Genomic DNA, 18,652 nt, shown 5'->3' on the forward strand with positions numbered 1-18,652 from the left:
GCAGTGATGGGCTGTCAAAAATTTTACTGCCACACTGTGGGTGTGGCTTATTTTGTGGGTGTGGTTTAATGGTCATGTGACTGGATAGGAGTGGCTTGCCAGCCATGTGACCAGTTGGGAGTGGCTTACCCACCAAGGTAAGTTTTCAAATAGGACTCTTTTTCATATTATTTGAATAGCCACAAAAAGGACAAATTATAGACAGCATTATTCGTTGAGGAGCGCAGTAACATTTTAAGGTTGTTTACTGAACCCACAAGGTTCAGTATGAAAACAAATTAGGCAAGTAGCTCCATTTTCTTGAATTGCTATAAACATTCGGTTCTAGATCATGATTATAATGATTAAAGCATTTATGGGTAAAAACATACTATTTAATTATTTCCTATTTTAAAAGTAATTAAGGATCATATGAAGGTGCTAGAGAAGGAAGAACAATAAAAAACTATTAAGCCTTCAATAAATAGTGTATAAACTTTCATGCCTAAGGCGAGACTAGAACTTACAGTCTCCTAGTGATTGGCCTGATATCACCCAGTAGTCTTTCATGCCTACTAGAACTCACAGTCTCCTGGCTCCTAGCCTGGTGCCCTCACCACTAGAACAAACAGGCTCTAGACCACATGCTATTTTCTTTCAAATAGCAAATTACATTTTCATTGCAAATTAATTATGAACAGAGCCTGTTCTCTATGTCTTATCCCCAGAAATATGTATTTTTCACAAGCCCTCAAAAAGTCAAGCCACCTGAAGACCTCCAGGATCTGGGTGTGAGATTTCTTCAGCCCTTTGTCAACTTGCTATCCAAGGCAACATATTGGTGGATGAACCCCCTGATCATGTCAGCTCACAAAAAACCCATCGACCTGAAAGCGATAGGCAAACTGCCCATTGCAATGAGGTCACTTACTAACTACGTCTGCTTGAAAGATGCCTACGAGGAGCAAAAGGTAATTCCTTGAAAAAAATATTTAATACTTCTATTTCTTTCTCCTAAATCGTTACGTCTTTTATCTTAACTGTTTTTAACTTTTCCATTTTTCCATCCAACAGCAGAATCTATTCCAGCATTTATAACAGTGAATCGTCTTTATTTTTTAGTTCATATGTTAATTTATCCATTTCAGTGCAGATTGTTGTTTAAATATCGGGAGGGAAAGAAAAAAGGGAGATAGAAGGAAAGACCTATTTTTAAAGGATGTATAGAAACTGTAAATGTACTGTTAATGTTAGCTACATAAGTATAAATAAGTATTAATGAATATCATGAGAAATATAAACTGATTTGTCACGTAACGCCCACTGTTTTTAAACGTTTTCTGTTTGTTATATGTATTTGTAAATAAAAAATTTCTAAAAAAAATAATATTAAAATAAATAAATAATAGTGATTAATAACAACAACAACAAATAACAACAACAACAGCAATAATAATAATAATAATAATAATAATAATAATAATAATAATTTATTAGACTTGTATGCCGCCCCTCTCCAGAGACTCGGGGCAGCTCAAAACAACAATAATAAAGAAAAGAAGTACAAATCTAATAATTAAAACTATGACTAAAACCCATTATCTTAAAAACAATCAATTACACAATCATAAGCACACATAACTCTTAATGGTCAGAATGGGGTGTGTGTGTACTAATTGCCCCATGCCTGGCAACATAGATAGGTCATAAGGCTCTTGCGGAAGGAAAGGAAAGTGGGGGCAGTTCGAATCTCCAAAAGGAGCTGATTCCAGAGGGCCGGGGCCACCACAGAGAAGACTCTTCCCCTAGGCCCTGCTAGACAACATTGTCTGGTCAACGGGACCTGGAGAAGGCCAACTCTGTGGGACCTGATCGGCCGCTGGGATTTATTTTAAAATTATAACAATCATTTTTAAAATAATAATTTAAATTTAATTTAAACAATTAAATTATTAGTAAAATAAATGTGCAAGATTTGCTTTCCTCGCCATGTATATTAACCGTATTTTTTAATTAATTAATTTATTTATTAGATTTGTATGCCACCCCTCTCCGAAGACTCGGGGCGGCTCACAACAGCAATAAAAACAATATAGCAGTGGAACAAATCTAATATTAAAAACATATAAAACCCTATCATTATTTAAAAAACCAAACAGCACATTCATACCAAACATAAAACAAAGTATAAAAAAGCCTGGGGGAAAGGTGTCTCAACTCCCCCATGCCTGGCGGGATAAGTGAGTCTTAAGTAGTTTACGAAAGACAGGAATGGTGGGGGCAGCTCTAATCTCCGGGGGGAGTTGGTTCCAGAGGACCGGGGCCGCCACAGAGAAGGCTCTTCCCCTGGGGCCTGCCAAACGGCATTGTTTAGTCGACAGAGAAGGCCATCTCTGTGGGACCTTATCGGTCGCTGGGATTCGTGCGGTAGCAGGCGGTTCCGGAGGTACTCTGGTCCAATGTATAAGATGCACCGGAGTATAAGACACACCTTAGTTTGGGGGGGGTATTCATCTGGCTGGCATCCTTAGTCTGTTCAGCTTCACCACGTCATTTTATCCCCTGCTTAGGGCTGAAAAAGCCTTTTTCAGAGGGAGTAGGAATGAAAAGCAAGTTTTATCTCCGGGATCGCCTTCTGCCGCACGAATCCCAGCAACCAATTAGGTCCCACAGAGTGGGCCTTCTCCGGATCCCGTCAACTAAACAATGTCGTTTGGCGGGACCTAGGGGAAGAGCCTTCTCTGTGGCGGCCCCAGCCCTCTGGAACCAACTCCCCCCAGAGATTAGAATAGCCCCCACCCTTCTTGCCTTTCGCAAACTTCTTAAAACCCACCTCTGTCATCAGGCATGGGGGAATTAAGATATTCTTTCCCCCTAGGCTTCCACAATTTATGTATGGTACGTTCGTATGTATGATTGGTTTTAAAATAAGGGTTTTTAGCTTCTTTAGTATTGGATTGTCGCATGTTGTTTTTACTACTGTTGTTAGCCGCCCCGAGTCTACGGAGAGGGGCGGCATACAAATCCAATAAAATGAAATGAAATGAAATGAAATTTAATTATTAATATTGATTAGTCACTCAATCATTATTTATTGAATACCTTTCTTTTTTCCTTTTCAGAAAAAAGTTGCTGACCATCCAAACCGTACTCCTTCCATCTGGTTAGCCATGTACCGGGCGTTTGGGCGCCCCATTCTTCTCAGCAGCACTTTCCGCTATTTAGCAGACCTTCTAGGGTTTGCTGGACCGCTCTGCATTTCGGGCATCATCGACAGTTTATCCAGCAATCAAGAAAATGTTAATGGCACAAATAGCACCAATGTAAGTTAACATTATGTTATGGAACCAACTCCCCAGCCGTACTGCTCCCACCCTGCTGTATTTCCAAAAGGCTGTGAAGACCTGGCTTTGCCGGCAAACCTGAGGGCCGTGAATGTAACATCTTAGGTGGCCACGCGAGCTCTCATGGGCCTCCCTAGGTACGCCCATGTCTCGTCAACACTCCACAGCTTGAACTGGCTGCCGATCAGTTTCCAGTCACAATTCAAAGTGTTGGTTATGACTTATAAAGCCCTACATGGCATCGGACTAGAATACCTACGGGACCATCTTCTGCCGCATGAATCCCAGCGGCCGATTAGGTTCCACAGAGTTGGCCTTCTCCGGGTCCCGTCAACTAAACAATGTCGTCTGGTGGGACCCAGGGGAAGAGCCTTCTCTGTGGTGGCTCCGACCCTCTGGAACCAGCTCCCCCCAGAGATTAGAATAGCCCCCACCCTTCTTGCCTTTTGTAAACTCCTTAAAACCCACCTCTGCCGTCAGGCATGGGGGAATTGAAACATCTCCCCCTTGCCCATGTAGTTTTGGTCTATGATTGATTGTGTGCTTGTTTTTATATATATATTGGGGTTGCTTTTATGGACTTTTTAACTTAAAACTGTAATTTAGATTGCTAAATATTAGATTTGTTACTATGTACTGTTTTTGCCATTGTTGTGAGCCACCCCGAGTCTGTGGAGAGGGGCGGCATATAAATCCAATAAATTAAATTAAATTAAATTAAATTAAATTAAATTAAATTAAATTAAATTAAATTAAATTAAATTAAATTAAATTAAATTAAATTAAATTAAATTAAATTAAATTAAATTAAATTAAATTAAATTAAATTAAATTAAATTAAATTAAATTAAATTAAATTAAATTAAATTAAATTAAATTAAATTAAATTAAATTAAATTAAATAAATTAAATTAAATTAAATTAAATTAAATTAAATTAAATTAAATTAAATTAAATTAAATTAAATAAATTAAATTAAATTAAATTAAATTAAATTAAATTAAATTAAATTAAATTAAATTAAATTAATTAAATTAAATTAAATTAAATTAAATTAAATTAAATTAAATTAAATTAAATTAAATTAAATTAAATTAAATTAAATTAAATTAAATTAAATTAAATTAAATTAAATTAAATTAAATTAAATTAAATTAAATTAAATTAAATTAAATTAAATTAAATTAAATTAAATTAAATTAAATTAAATTAAATTAAATTAAATTATTACAATTCCCCATTCCAGAGGGTGTAATGGGCCAAACTATTTATTTCTGAAGCTGCTTCTTTTTCTTCACTCCAAAGGTATCTACAGGGCCATTCCTCACCTCAAGAGATTTCCTCAGAGACAATTATGTCCTGGCTGTTCTCCTGTTTTTGGCGCTCATTCTTCAGAGAACATTTCTCCAGGCTTCCTATTATGTTACCATAGAAACAGGCATCAACCTACGAGGGGCTTTACTGGTGAGTAGGGACTTAATTTCATCCCCTTGTCGGCTGTGATAAGGATTTTAATTCTTCGTGCCTTTGCTTAATTCACTTATTCTTAAGAATGACAACGTATGTTCCCAGCGATATCGCCGAAATGTTGGAAATGCAAAAAGGAACAAGGAATGTATTATCACTTGTGGTGGACATGTCTGAAAGTTAGAAGATTCTGGGATAAAATTAGAAGGTAGTTGCAGGAAATCTTACAAAAAAAAAGATTTAAAATTAGAAATGTTCCTATTGTAGATATTTCGTACAAAATACAAAAAAGAGAAAAGGTATATAGTATTACATATTACTACAATGGCTAGAATAGTATATTGCCTAGAACAGTCCTTTGGTGGGACCTAGGGGAAGAGCCTTCTCTGTGGGGGCCCTGGCCCTCTGGAATCATCTCTGGGACCGAATATCTCCAGGACCGCCTTCTTTCACACGAATCCCAGCGACCGGTTAGGTCCCACAGAGTGGGCCTTCTCCGGGTCCCGTCGACTAAACAGTGTGGTTTGGCGGGACCCAGGGGAAGAGCCTTCTCTGTGAAGGCCCCAACCCTCTGGAACCAGCTCCCCCCAGAGTTTAGAACTGCCCCCACCCTCTTTGCCTTTCGCAAACTCCTTAAATCCCACCTCTGCCGTCAGGCATGGGGGAATTGAAACATCTCCCCCGGGCCTATACAGTTTATGTATGGTATGTTTGTGTGTATGTTTGCTTTTTATAATGGGGCTTTTAGTGTTTTTAAAATATTAGATTTGTTGTACATTGTTCTATTGCTGCTGTGAGCCGCCCCAAGTCTGCGGAGCGGGGCAGAAATCAAATCAAACCAAACCAAACCAAACCAAACCAATCCAAATCAAATCACAAACAAATCCGCTGCCCCTGGAGATTCCTACTCCCCCCACCCTCTTCGCCTTTCATAAGAGTCCAAAGACTCATTTATATCATCAGGCTTCGGCCAATTAGATCTTAGCCCCTAGCCAATGAATTATTGTATGATTGCTGTACGAATGTGTGTGATTGATTTTTAATATAATTAGGGATTTTAGATTGCTATGTAATTTTAATTACATTGGACTGGTTTTATTTTAATTTACTGTTTTATAATGTTCTGTGTTGTAAGCCATCCCGAATCTTCGGAGGGGGCGGCATAGAAATCCAGTAAATGAATGAATGAATGAATGAATGAATGAATGAATGAATAAATTAATTAATTAATATGCCCAGAACTGGGAAACAGATAATATACCTATACCTTCGATGGTGATTAGAAAGGTGCTAGAACTGCGTAGTTGTAGCACACGGAGCCATATCCGAGGGCACGTGAGACTTTGCCCTGTGTCAGCCTCCAATGCGCATGCGTGCGCTGGCCAACTGATTTTTGGCCTTGGGAAAGGCCATTTCATCTTGCACATGCAAGACTTTACCTTCAGACTATCCCCTGTTGACTTCTCCCAATTCCTAAGAGGTCAGTAAGGAGCGCGCATAAGTGCACCAGAGTGCCTTCCATCCCCTGTCCTAATGTTTCTTTTTTTAACTAGTATCATGTATATAAATATTATTATATCTGTTTTCGTAGATTTTCATGGGTACAGGTATGACGGTCTTGGCATATTCGGGTTTCTTCCCGTGTAGGATTCAGAAATTTCTGGCGACGTTTCGACGAGGTCCCACTCGTCATCTTCAGACTGGTGCTTCTGTCCTTGTTCTAGGGCGAACACAGCAAGACCTGAGCTGCCTTCCTACTGCCTTACCACCAGTATTTATAGAAGGAAGGCAGCTCAGGTCTCGCTGTGTTCGCCCTAGAACAAGGACAGAAGCACCAGCCTGAAGATGACGAGTGGGACCTCGTCGAAACGTCGCCAGAAATTTCTGAATCCTACACGGGAAGAAACCCGAATATACCAAGACCGTCATTATTATATCTCTGTATACAACCAATACGTACTTGACAAGACAAAAAAATAAATAAAATAAATAAAGGCGTGGAAGCAAAAATTGACAAAATCTCTCTTGCCCACGCGTCCCGACATGAGATTTTTTCCTCCTGCACATGCGCAGAAGCAAAATCTCATTCAGAAGGGTGCGCGCACTGGAGACGTGAAGCTATGTGCACAGCGCACCGGTAGCAGAAGGAGCGGCAACCCCCACCTGACCTCAGTACTATGGTTCCAAAATTTTAAACTGGAACTACAGCCTACATGCATTGCATTGTGATGAGCTTGTATGGGTTGTGATTTCTGAAATTCCTAATACTCACTGTTGGTTTTTCTTGCTTCTTTTCCTAGGCAATGATCTACAACAAAATCCTCAGACTTTCCACGTCCAACTTGTCCATGGGAGAGATGACCTTAGGACAGATCAATAACCTGGTTGCCATAGAAACAAACCAACTTATGTGGTTCTTGTTCCTCTGTCCCAACTTGTGGGCTATGCCCGTTCAGGTAGAGCATCGAAGTAAGGGCCAAATTTTTGGAAAAAGCAACAGATTTCATTTTGATTGAGTGTTGTGGAGAGAGAATATGTGATTGAAACTGAAGAATTCCCAGGAGTGTTGGGCGAACCGAACTTGCAAAGTTTGGGCTCGTGCCGAACTTTGCAAGTCCATCCACACCCATGTGCTTTACATTGCAACTTTCATATGATTTCCCCAGTTCTAATCCATAAACATTTGTGTACTTTTGAATGTGTAGAGCATGCCTAAAAGATGTTAGATCTTTCTCAAAGATTACAAGAGTGGCTTTCCCTTTTTTTAAAGTTTCAGCATATGGAGCTGTTTCTTATTTTAATTTTAATTTTATTTGTTTTGTCAAGTTCCTATTGGTGGTATACAAAGATGTAACAATATTTATATACATTGGCATCCTTCAATCTCGAATATATATATATTTATATACATGATACTAGTAAAAGAGAAACATTAGGACAGGGATGGAACTAATCAAAAATCGGTGCGTTTACCTGCAAATGAATAGTGTTTTCTAAGACCTTCTGCTTTTCCCTATTTTTTTGCAGATTATTATGGGAGTGATCCTACTGTACCACTTACTGGGAAAAAGTGCGGTGGTGGGGGCCGCTGTGATCTTACTGCTGGCTCCCATCCAGTATTTCATTGCAACCAAGTTGGCTGAGGCCCAAAAAAGTACTCTTGTATGTTGTTCTTGTTTCATTCTATTTGTGTTTTAATATGCGCTGTCAACGGTTGTTTTTCTTGAACTAGAGCTTATGGGCGTGTCATTGAAATTTGTCTTAGTTTCAAAACCAAGATATTGTCCAATCAAACCAATGCATACGGTACAGAATGTCAGATTTCTCTACCTCCCTGTTGAAGAAGGGAACTCTATACCAGTGGTGAAATCTAAAAATTTTCCCTAGAGGTTCTGTGGTCATGGCTTGGTTGGCGTGGCTTGGTGGTCATGTGACTAGGTGGGTGTGGCTTGGTGGTCATGTGACTGTGTGTGCTCAAAAACCAACTTTCACATGTCACACGCAAGCAACACAAAAGCCACACAACTGACTCATATATAATGGAAAAGTACACAAAATGGCTCCTACACCAACAAACAGAAACCTCACAGAGCCACAAAGAGCTCAAAAACCTTCACACTTCACAGACAAACAACATAAAAGCTACACAACTGATTCACACACAATGCAGAAGCAGCTGACTTCTACACAAAAGGGCCCTTGAAACAAGCAGTTACCTCACAGAGTCACAGAGAGCTCAAAAACCAACTATCACTCTTTACACAAAAGTAAGACAAAAGCTATACAACTGACTGCTGCACAACTGACTCACACACAATGCAGAAGCAGCTGTACTTCACACAAAATGGCCCCTGGAACAAGCAGGAACTTCACAGAGCCACAAAGAGCTCAAAAACCAACTTTCACACTTCACACGCAAACAACACAACAGGTACACAACTGACTCCTACACAAAACTGACACACACACACACAATGCAGAAGCAGCTGACCTTCACAAGCAAGAGAGTCACAGAGTCACAGTTTGAGCGAATAGGTAATAAAAAGTGCTTTTTAAAAAGTTGAAAAAAGGTTCATCATTGGATTCTTTAAAAAAAAACTTTTCGAAAGCATTTTACTACTGGTTCTGTGACACATTGTTACTACTGGTTCTGGTAGCATTTCACCCCTGCTCTATACCATTTCAGACAAACTATTCTCCAATCTCTGCTTAGAAACCTCCAGGGATTAAAAGATTAAGGAGAAGCATAGAATCAAAATGACGTAAAGTATTAGTACCCCTTTATAAAGCCTTAATAAGAATCCTGCATCGAGTTATGGTCACCATATTACAAAAGAGTTGTTGAGACTTTGGGAAAAGTGCAAAGAAGAGCAACTAAGATGATTAAAAGCCTTGAGACAAAAACATATGAAAATTTGTTGGCTTAAACTTCCTGTCACTTCAAGTCAGTGTGATCATGGTAGCAGAGGATGATGGTAATTGTAGTTTGACACCTGGGATATATCAGCCTGGGGAAGGCAGACCTCAATGACATAAGGGTTGTTTTTTTAAAAAAAACTCTGACATTGACCCCAGTAGTTTGTTCATCGTTAAAATGATATTAGTGCCATTTTAACTTTTTGCATCTCTTTCCTTTTTATGGAACTAGGATTATTCTACTGAGAGGCTGAAGAAGACGAACGAAATATTAAAAGGCATCAAACTCTTAAAGTTATATGCTTGGGAACACGTCTTCTGTCAAAACGTGGAAGATACACGGATGAAAGAACTAACTAGTCTCAAAACCTTTGCTCTGTATACGTCTCTTTCCAGTAAGTAGTTGTTGACCTTGTCTGGCTGATGGGTTGGTATGTCTTATTTAATTTCTTTATTTGATATTAACTTGTTATTCAAAGACTAACAGAAGGTGGCTTCTTTAGAAAAGTTTATAAATTTAGTAGTTTTTTAAAAAGAAAATAAACAGGAAATTAACTCATGTTTTGGCCTAGAAATATAAGAATGTAACACAGTATACAATAATGCTGAGTGCAATAGAGAGCTAATTTGGTCAAGGGCAGTGGTTCTCAACCTGGGGGTTGGGACTCCTTTGGGGGTCGAATGACCGTTTCACAAGGGTCACCTAAGACCATGGGGAAAAGACAAATTTCCCCTGATGTTAGGAACTAAAGCTTCTATTCTGGCGCCTTGGAACATTATTATTATTGTGAGCCGCCCCGAGTCTTCGGAGAGGGGCGGCATACAAATCTAATTATTATTATTATTATTATTATTATTATTATTATTATTAATAATAATAATACAACACCATATTTTTACAATCCAACCAATCAGGCGTTTACAGTGGGGGATGTCCCTCTGACCTTCCTGCCAATCAGCTTAAAGCTCTGTTGGGAGAATTGGTGCTCGGCTTATGGTTGGGGGCCACCACAACATGAGGAATTTTATTAAGGGGTCACGGCATTAGAAAGGTTGAGAACCACTGGTCTAGGGGTTAAGGTACCAAGCTAGAAACCAGGAGACTGTGAGTTCTAGTCTTGCTGTAGCCATAAAAGGCAACTGAGTGACTTCGGGCCAATCACCAGGAGACTGGGGGTTCTAGTCCCACCTTAAGCATGAAAGGCATTTGGATGATTTTGGGCCAATCACCAGGATATTATATTAACATGCTCTGTTGCTAAGGAGTTAGACATTCTACTCCCCCTCCCCACCTGAAAAGAACTCTGTTCCAACTGCCAGTTGCTTTACACAATCTACATAAATTTTCAAGCTTTCATTTTCAAGCTCTAACTGTCCATTTATCAAGCCTGATCACATAGTTTCATAGCAAAGCACAGGTATCCAGCTACTAGTTAGTCTATATTTTATAGCAGACAAAAAGGAACTAGAGTCCAGGACAGGGCTGTCAAACTCCCAGCCCATGGGCTGGATACCTCATGTGCCTGCCTAGCCCATGCCCATTTTGGTGAAAGGGGGGGGGAAGTCCCAATACATCACATGATGCTGCTATGACAACGTGAGTTTAACACCCCTGGTCTCAGAGGACACATGTGATGTTGTTTCGTCTTGTTTCGTCTTCTCCTTGTTTCCAAAATTCACATTAACAGAGGAATCACATGCATATCTATGTTCATTTTTCAGCCTTGTGATACTTCCTGTCCCAGAGGTTTATGAGTTTAATATTTCCCTTGACTAAAGGAAGGGAAAAGACCCCAATCCTATAAAAAATGATCTTCTGACCTCTTTTTGCTTTTCTCATATCCTGAGATGTGTGGCAGCTGCCTCCAAATAATTCCGAAGAGTTCCTTTTAAACTTTGTGACATGAGTTGGTTTACATTAATAATGACTGAGACCATGTCGAGGGAAGCAGGATAAAATGAGTTTGTTTGTAGTTTTAAGGAGCTCCCTAGGGTTCCAGCCAGGGTTGAAATGCTCCTGGTTTCCTCGGGGGTTGCTACCAGTGTGGTCGGGGATTGCACACCAGATTGGGTAATTTGCATGCAACCAGTAACGGTGCCAGTCCTATCTTTTTTCTTCAATTTTTCATATTTTTTGCTTCTGCGCATGTGAGATATTTTGCTTTTGTGCATGCAAGGAAGCAAAAAAAATCACTGAATCTTTTTTTATATTTTTTATAAAAAGCGATATACATAATGTATTTTACAAAAATAACACAATATATATAATCGTAATAATGGTAGCAATAATAGACAAGCAAGTCAACCAGAAGAGACAAAAAAACAAAACAAAGACAGAAACAAAGATCCCACTATATTAAAAACAGTCAACCAATTCAGTCACAACCACACATCACATTTGGTAGTCAGGGGGGGGGCATGATCTAATTGCCCCATGCCTAGCAACATAAATGAGTCTTAAGAGTCTTGCGAAAGGCAAGAAGGGTGGGGGCAGTGCGAATCTCTGGAGGGAGCTGATTCCAGAGGGCCAGGGCCGCCACGGAGAAGACTCTTCCCCTAGGCCCCGCCAGACGACATTGTCTGGTCGACGGGACCTGGAGAAGGCCAAGTCTGTGGAACTTAACCGGCCACTGGGATTTATGCGGCAGAAGGCAGTCCGATAAGTAACCTGTAATATTTCCTCGTCTGCCACCGTAGTCATAGCAAAACCAGGTGCTACATACACTTTGTCATGTTTACTCATCTTAGCTTTCGGGAGACTTAAGTTTGTCTCATCATCTCCATCTCTCTCCTCCTTTCTTTTCATCCCTGTTAAATATTTTTCCATGGTAGAAACATAGAAACATAGAAACATAGAAGTCTGACGGCAGAAAAAGACCTCATGGTCCATCTAGTCTGCCCTTATACTATTTCCTGTATTTTATCTTACAATGGATTTATGTTTATCCCAGGCATGTTTAAATTCGGTTACTGTGGATTTACCAACCACGTCTGCTGGAAGTTTGTTCCAAGGATCTACTACTCTTCAATCAAATAATATTTTCTCATGTTCCTTTTGATCTTTCCCCCAACTAACTTCAGATTGTGTCCCCTTGTTCTTGGGTTCACTTTCCTATTAAAAACACTTCCCTCCTGAACCCTATTTAACCCTTTAACATATTTAAATGTTTCGATGGTGTCTCTTAAGGGCTTATTATATGCATTTCATATCTCCTACTAGATGGCAAGAGGAGTTCCATCTTATTCCACCCCCCCAAAATAATAAGACCTCCCTCAAAATAAGCCCAAGCACTTATTTCAGTGTTTAAAAAAATATAAGACAGGGTCTTATTTTAGGGAAAACACGGTAATATAGAAACATTGTGCTGTACAGATTCTGAAATATTTGGTATCTCACATGAACGGATGGTTTTGTGTTTGTTTTTCGCAGTTTTTATGAACGCAGCTATACCCATTGCAGCTGTTCTCGCGGTAAGAATGGTATTGTGGGTGGGTGGATTGATGCGTGTCAACATAAAGTATGCTTGGGATCTTTATGCGCAGCAGCAAAATCTCACTTGGATGCATGCACATGAGAGATTTCAGTGATTTTTTGCTTCTGTGCATTAAACATCTTTCACGTATAGGTCCCCTTGCGAGATTTTGCTTCCTTCGCATGCGCAGAAGCAAAATCTCACTCAGATGCATGTGCGCATGCTGGCGATGCAAAGCTGCACATGTGGTGCACTGGTAGCAGTGGGAGCAGCAACCCCTGACTGGCAAGGACAGGTACAGTGCCTGGAGGCTCAGTAGACTGAGATAGTCACCCAGTTCCAGGCAACGGTACAATCCCACTGGAATAAGGCCCTCCGGCTCTTTGCCAACAATGGCACTTCCCTCCAGCCTTTGCCCAAAGACCCCCACCACAAGGCTAAAGCAAACCCCACATCAGAATTTCTGCCCCCCCTCCAACCTGCACAAAAAGACACCAAAGGGGGGAGACTCTCTCTAGCAACACAATCATTTGTTGCATGTATCTGGCCAGGTATTGTAGTTTGTGGACCCCTGACTTAGTGTAATATAAAAGATACAAATCATTTTTCTGCAGAGTACCAAAATTTTCTCATAGACAGTATTGGGTTGCTACTGGTACGCATAAGGACGGCGCACCAATAGTGAAAATTGAGCTGCGTGCAAAGCTTTGCATGCGTGTCCCAGCAAGATTTTGCTTCTTTGCATGCGCAGGTAGCAAAATCTTGTGATGGGATGTGCACATGGGTGAGATTTCAGCGATTTTTTGCTCCTGTGCATGCACAGAAGCAATAATAATAATAATAATAATAATAATAATAATAATAATAAATAATAATTAATTAGATTTGTATGCCGCCCCTCTCCGAAGACTCGGGGCGGCTCACAACAACGATAAAAAACAATATTATAATGGCACAAATCTAATATTTAAAAAAACTAAAAACCCTATCATAATTAAAAACCAAACAGCACATACATATCAAACATAAATTATAATAAGCCTGGGGGAAAGATGCCTCCAATCCCCCATCCCTGGCGGTATATGTGGGTCTTAAGTAGTTTACAGAAGACAAGGAGGATGGGAGCAGTTCTAATCTCTGGGAGGAGTTGATTCCAGAGGGCCGGGGCCGCCACAGAGAAGGCTCTTCCCCTGGGGCCCGCCAGAAGGCATTGTTTGGTCGACGGGACCCGGAGAAGGCCAACTCTGTGGGACCTTATCGGCTGCTGGGATTCGTGCGGTAGCAGGCGGTTCTGGAGGTACTCTGGTCCAATGCCATGCAGGGCTTTAATGCCGAACTCTCTCTTTCGCCTGGGTCCCCTTGCAAAATGTTCCTTCCTGCACATGCACAGAAGCAACATCTCGCTGGGACATGCATGCACGCCTGCAACAGAAGCAAAGCTGCATGCGCAGTGCACTGGTAGCAGCGAAATCGGGAATCCACCTCTGCTCATGGACCACCAGTGGTCTCAGTGGATCACCAGTTGGTGAGAGCTACTGTAGTCCTGATGCAAGGGAGTTCCTGGGGATTCATAGATAAAGGAGAAGAGGGGTTTGGAAGCTGATAGCTTCAGAAATATGGAGGTAATAATCCCACCACCTATGTAGAAAATGTGAAGACGAACATCTAGTGATCTTTGAACTGAGTTTAAGGTCCCGTGCTTTCTTTGAAAGACAACATTGGCCTCTTCTCATATCTCCTTTTCTCGTACCAGACTTTTGTGACCTACACATATGCTGAAGACGAACAGCTCACTACAGCTCAAGCTTTTGCGTCTCTGTCGCTCTTCCACATCCTGGTCACACCCTTGTTCCTGCTGTCCACTGTTGTAAGATTTGCTGTCAAGGCCATTGTAAGGTAGGTGGTATAATGCTTTAAAATAAGAGCAATTAAAATTTAACCAACAAACTATGTTGGAATAGAGTAGAGTAGAATAGAATAGAATAGAATAGAATAGAATAGAATATGAAGAATAGAATAGTATAAAGAATACAATAGAATAAAATAGAACAGAATAAAAAATAATAGAGTAGATAGAATATAGAGGAGGAATAGAATAGAGTAGAGTAGAGTAAAGTAGAATAGAATAGAATAGAATAGACCAGGGGTAGGCAAAGTCGGCTCTTCTATGACATGTGGACTTCAACTCCCAGAATTCCCATGCTAACATGATTGACTCAGGAATTCTGGGAGTTGAAGTCCACAAGTCATAGAAGAACCAACTTTGCCTACTCCTGGAATAGACTAACAGAGTTGGTAGAGGCCTTGGAGGTCTTCTAGTCCAACCCCCTGCTCAAGCAGAAAACCACATACCAGTTCAGACATATGGTTCTCCAACCTCTTCTTAAAAACTTCCAGTGTTGGAGCATTCACAACATCTGGAGACAAGCTGTTCCACGGATTAATTTTTCCCATTGTCAAGAAATACCTCCTTAGTTCTAAGTTGCTTCTCTCTTTGATTAGTTTCCACCCATTGCTTCTTGTCCTGACTACAGGTGCTTGATGGATATTTTGGACTTAACAATTGTTAAGTCCAAGACTGTCTATATATCAGAAAAGACGTATTGTCACAAGCAGAATAAATAAGCATCTTTTATTTGACCCCCAACGTACATCTCTGTTATCACCTTTTATGCAGTATTTTTTCCATAAGTTCTGTTCCTACATCATGATTCGTATCTTGAATATTTACAAAATGTTCATACAGTATTTCAGTGGGAATCGTACCAGAATAAGTGACGCTATCCAGTCTACTTATCTGAACAAATTTGTGACCTGTCCAATAAACCATATTTGTTCAGTAAATGTGCCTTATCACTGGAAATTTTTTAGATGATTAATTCTCCTTGGGACCATTTCCTCTTCCACAATGCTCTGGGTACGTTCAAGCATGGATCCCCCATAGCAGTTGATAGCTTGAGGCCAAATGTTTCACTTCTCATTGAAGAAGCTTCTTCAGTTCTTGCTAAAGGAATTATTCTCTGAAGAACTGAATAAGCTTCTTAGATGAGAAGCAAAACGTTTTCAAGGGGAAAAAAACTAAGAAAGTCTTGTTGCCTTTTGGAAAAACACCTTTGGGACAGTTTGGTGAGATTGAATTGCTCTTGATACGGAGCACTTCATTTTGTAAACTGAGTTGATGAATGATAACCAGGCCGATGTAGAAAGAATTGAGGCGCCGAGAGTTGTTTATCCTCCTGCAATTATTTTGGCTGTTAAGGGCAAAACAGAGAAAATCAATCTTTGAAAAAGTTCTGTTTTCTCTTGGCAAACACTGAACCTCTTCAGCTGAATTATCCAGAATGCGATGGTTTTGGAATTTCAGGAGGCTAAATATAGCACGCACACAGTGAGGAAGCTTGATTCTTTATACAATATTAAGATTTATTTTATTTTCTTTTAGACTATTTGGAAGGAAGAAGAATAAAATATCACTTTCAGAATTAAAAGGAAGCTTTTGTCTAGGTTTCTTGAGGCGGCATTTGCCCATTCCCAATTGATTTTGTGGGATTTGAAAATAAAATAAAATAAAAACAAGGCTTGGATATTTATTTATTTATTTATTTATTTATTTATTTATTTATTGATTGATTGATTGATTGATTGATTGATTGATTGATTGATTGATTGGATTTGTATGCCGCCCCTCTCCGTGGACTCGGGGCGGCTAACAACAGTGATAAAAACAGAATGTAAAAAATTCAATACTAAAACAGCTAAAAACCCTTGTTATAAAACCAATCATACATACAAACATACCATGCATAAATTGTAGAAGCCTAGGGGGAAAAGAATATCTCAGTTCCCCCATGCCTGATGGCAGAGGTGGGTTTCGAGGAGCTTACGAAAGGCAAGGAGGGTGGGGGCTGTTCTAATCTCTGGGGGGAGTTGGTTCCAGAGGGCCGGGGCCACCACAGAGAAGGCTCCTCCCCTGGGCCCCGCCAAACGACATTGTTTAGTTGACGGGACCCGGAGAAGGCCCACTCTGTTAGAAAATCACCTTTGTGACAACCATGACCTGGATGATTGAGATTCTCTATAGACCTTCGTACCAAACCGTTCCATTTGGTGAAATTTCTTTATTTCTCTAATTTGCTATGAAAGAGTTTTATTCAAATGGCTGCCCTTTAGGACAGAGTAAAATACCTGTTTTTCCAATGAGCCCAAGGAGTCAGGGAGATTTGCAAAACCACAGGGGCACACGGAACGCGGCCGATAAGGTCCCACAGAGTTGGCCTTCTCCGGGTCCCGTCGACCAAACAATGTTGTTTGGCGGGCCCCAGGGGAAGAGCCTTCTCTGTGGCGGCCCTGGCCCTCTGGAATCAACTCCCCCCGGAGATTAGAACGGCCCCCACCCTCCTTGTCTTTCACAAATTACGCAAGACCCACCTTTATCGCCAGGCATGGGGGAACTGAGATATCTTCCCCCAGGCTTTTATATTTTATGTTTGATATATATGTGTTGTATGGTTTTAAATTGTTGGGGTTTTAGATATGTTTTATTTTAATATTAGATTTGTCTCACTGTTATATTGTTTTTGTATTACTGTTGTGAGCCGCCCCGAGTCTTCGGAGAGGGGCGGCATACAAATTTAATAAATAATAATAATAATAATAATAATAATAATAATAATAATAATAATATCTGCCGGCATGCAAGCCGTTGCCCTAGCTCAGCTCCAAGGTGCATGTGTGTGCCAGCCAGCTGATTTTTGGCTCGCACGAAGCTCTGAGAGGTTCAGGGAAGCCTTTGGAACCTGGGGAGGGCAAAACATGAGCCTACTGGGCCCACCAGAAGTTAGGAAACAGGCCACTTCTGGCCTCCAGAGGGTCTCCAGGGGGCAGGGGGAAGCTGTTTTCACCCTCCCCAGGCATTATGGGTGTGGGCACTCGCGCATACGCTCTTTGGGCACCCGAGGAAAAAAAGGTTCACCATCACTACTCTACACCATTCCAGACAATTGGTTGTCCAATCTCATCTTAAAAACCCACAGTGATGGCACCGGACCAGGGTATCTATGAGACCGCCTTCTGCCGCATGAATCCCAGCGACCGGTTACGTCCCACAGCGTTGGTCTCCTCCAGGTCCCGTCAACTAAACAATGTCGTTTGGCGGGACCCAGGGGAAGAGCCCTCTCTGTGGTGGCTCTGACCTTCTGGAATTAGCTCCCTCCAGAGATTAGAACTGCCCCCACCCTCCTTGCCTTTCGTAAACTCCTTAAAACCCACCTCTGTCGTCAAGCGTGGGGGAACTGAAACATCTCCTCCTGCCTATGTAGTTTTTTATGTATGATATTGTTATTTTAGATTCTAACTATTAGATTTGTTATTACATATTTTTTTTATCATTGCTGTAAGCTGCCCCGAGTCTACGGAGAGGGGCGGCATACAAATCTAATAAATAATAATAATAATAATAGTAAATAATAATAATAATAATAATAATAATAATAATAATAATAATAATAATCCACAACATCATTGCACCTACCGCCCTGTCCTACTGTCCTACTGTCCTATTGTCTTTTATTATTACTTTTTCTCATTACTTTTCTAATTTTCTGTTTATACAAGTTACCATCCTATAATTGTTTAACAAATATATATATATATATAAATAAATAAAATAAATAAATACATTTTGTGTGTTACCAGTTGTTTTTTCTTTCTTTCTTTCTTTCTGTGGTCTAGTGTGCAGAAATTAAATGAATTTCTCTTAAGCGATGACATTGGAGAGGATAGCTGGAGAAATGGAGAGAGCCTACTGCCATATGAATCGTGTAAGAGGCACCCAGGACTAGTAAGGGATTCTTTTTCTCAATTCTTTTATTTTAAGCTTTGAAATATATTGCAGATTTAAGTCTATTGACAGCCAATCCCCGTGCTAATATTTGTAAAAACTTGTTGGAGACTGTGGAATGGTCTTACTTAAAT

At 40.2% G+C, this 18,652-nt stretch overlaps 1 protein-coding gene across 1 annotated transcript in view; it reads left to right on the forward strand.

Annotated features, from left to right (window-relative positions):
* Positions 1-18,652, forward strand: part of ABCC9 (ATP binding cassette subfamily C member 9) — a 69,319-nt gene that overhangs the window by 10,466 nt on the left and 40,201 nt on the right. The window contains exons 7-15 of the mRNA XM_070754980.1: positions 708-950; positions 3,102-3,302; positions 4,629-4,787; positions 7,091-7,246; positions 7,818-7,952; positions 9,439-9,601; positions 12,637-12,677; positions 14,433-14,575; positions 18,410-18,518. Coding sequence (XP_070611081.1) covers positions 708-950; positions 3,102-3,302; positions 4,629-4,787; positions 7,091-7,246; positions 7,818-7,952; positions 9,439-9,601; positions 12,637-12,677; positions 14,433-14,575; positions 18,410-18,518 — 1,350 coding nt within the window. The remainder of the gene's footprint in view (positions 1-707; positions 951-3,101; positions 3,303-4,628; positions 4,788-7,090; positions 7,247-7,817; positions 7,953-9,438; positions 9,602-12,636; positions 12,678-14,432; positions 14,576-18,409; positions 18,519-18,652) is intronic.

Source organism: Erythrolamprus reginae, chromosome 6 (assembly GCF_031021105.1).
Source record: "Erythrolamprus reginae isolate rEryReg1 chromosome 6, rEryReg1.hap1, whole genome shotgun sequence".
NCBI lineage: Eukaryota > Metazoa > Chordata > Lepidosauria > Squamata > Dipsadidae > Erythrolamprus > Erythrolamprus reginae.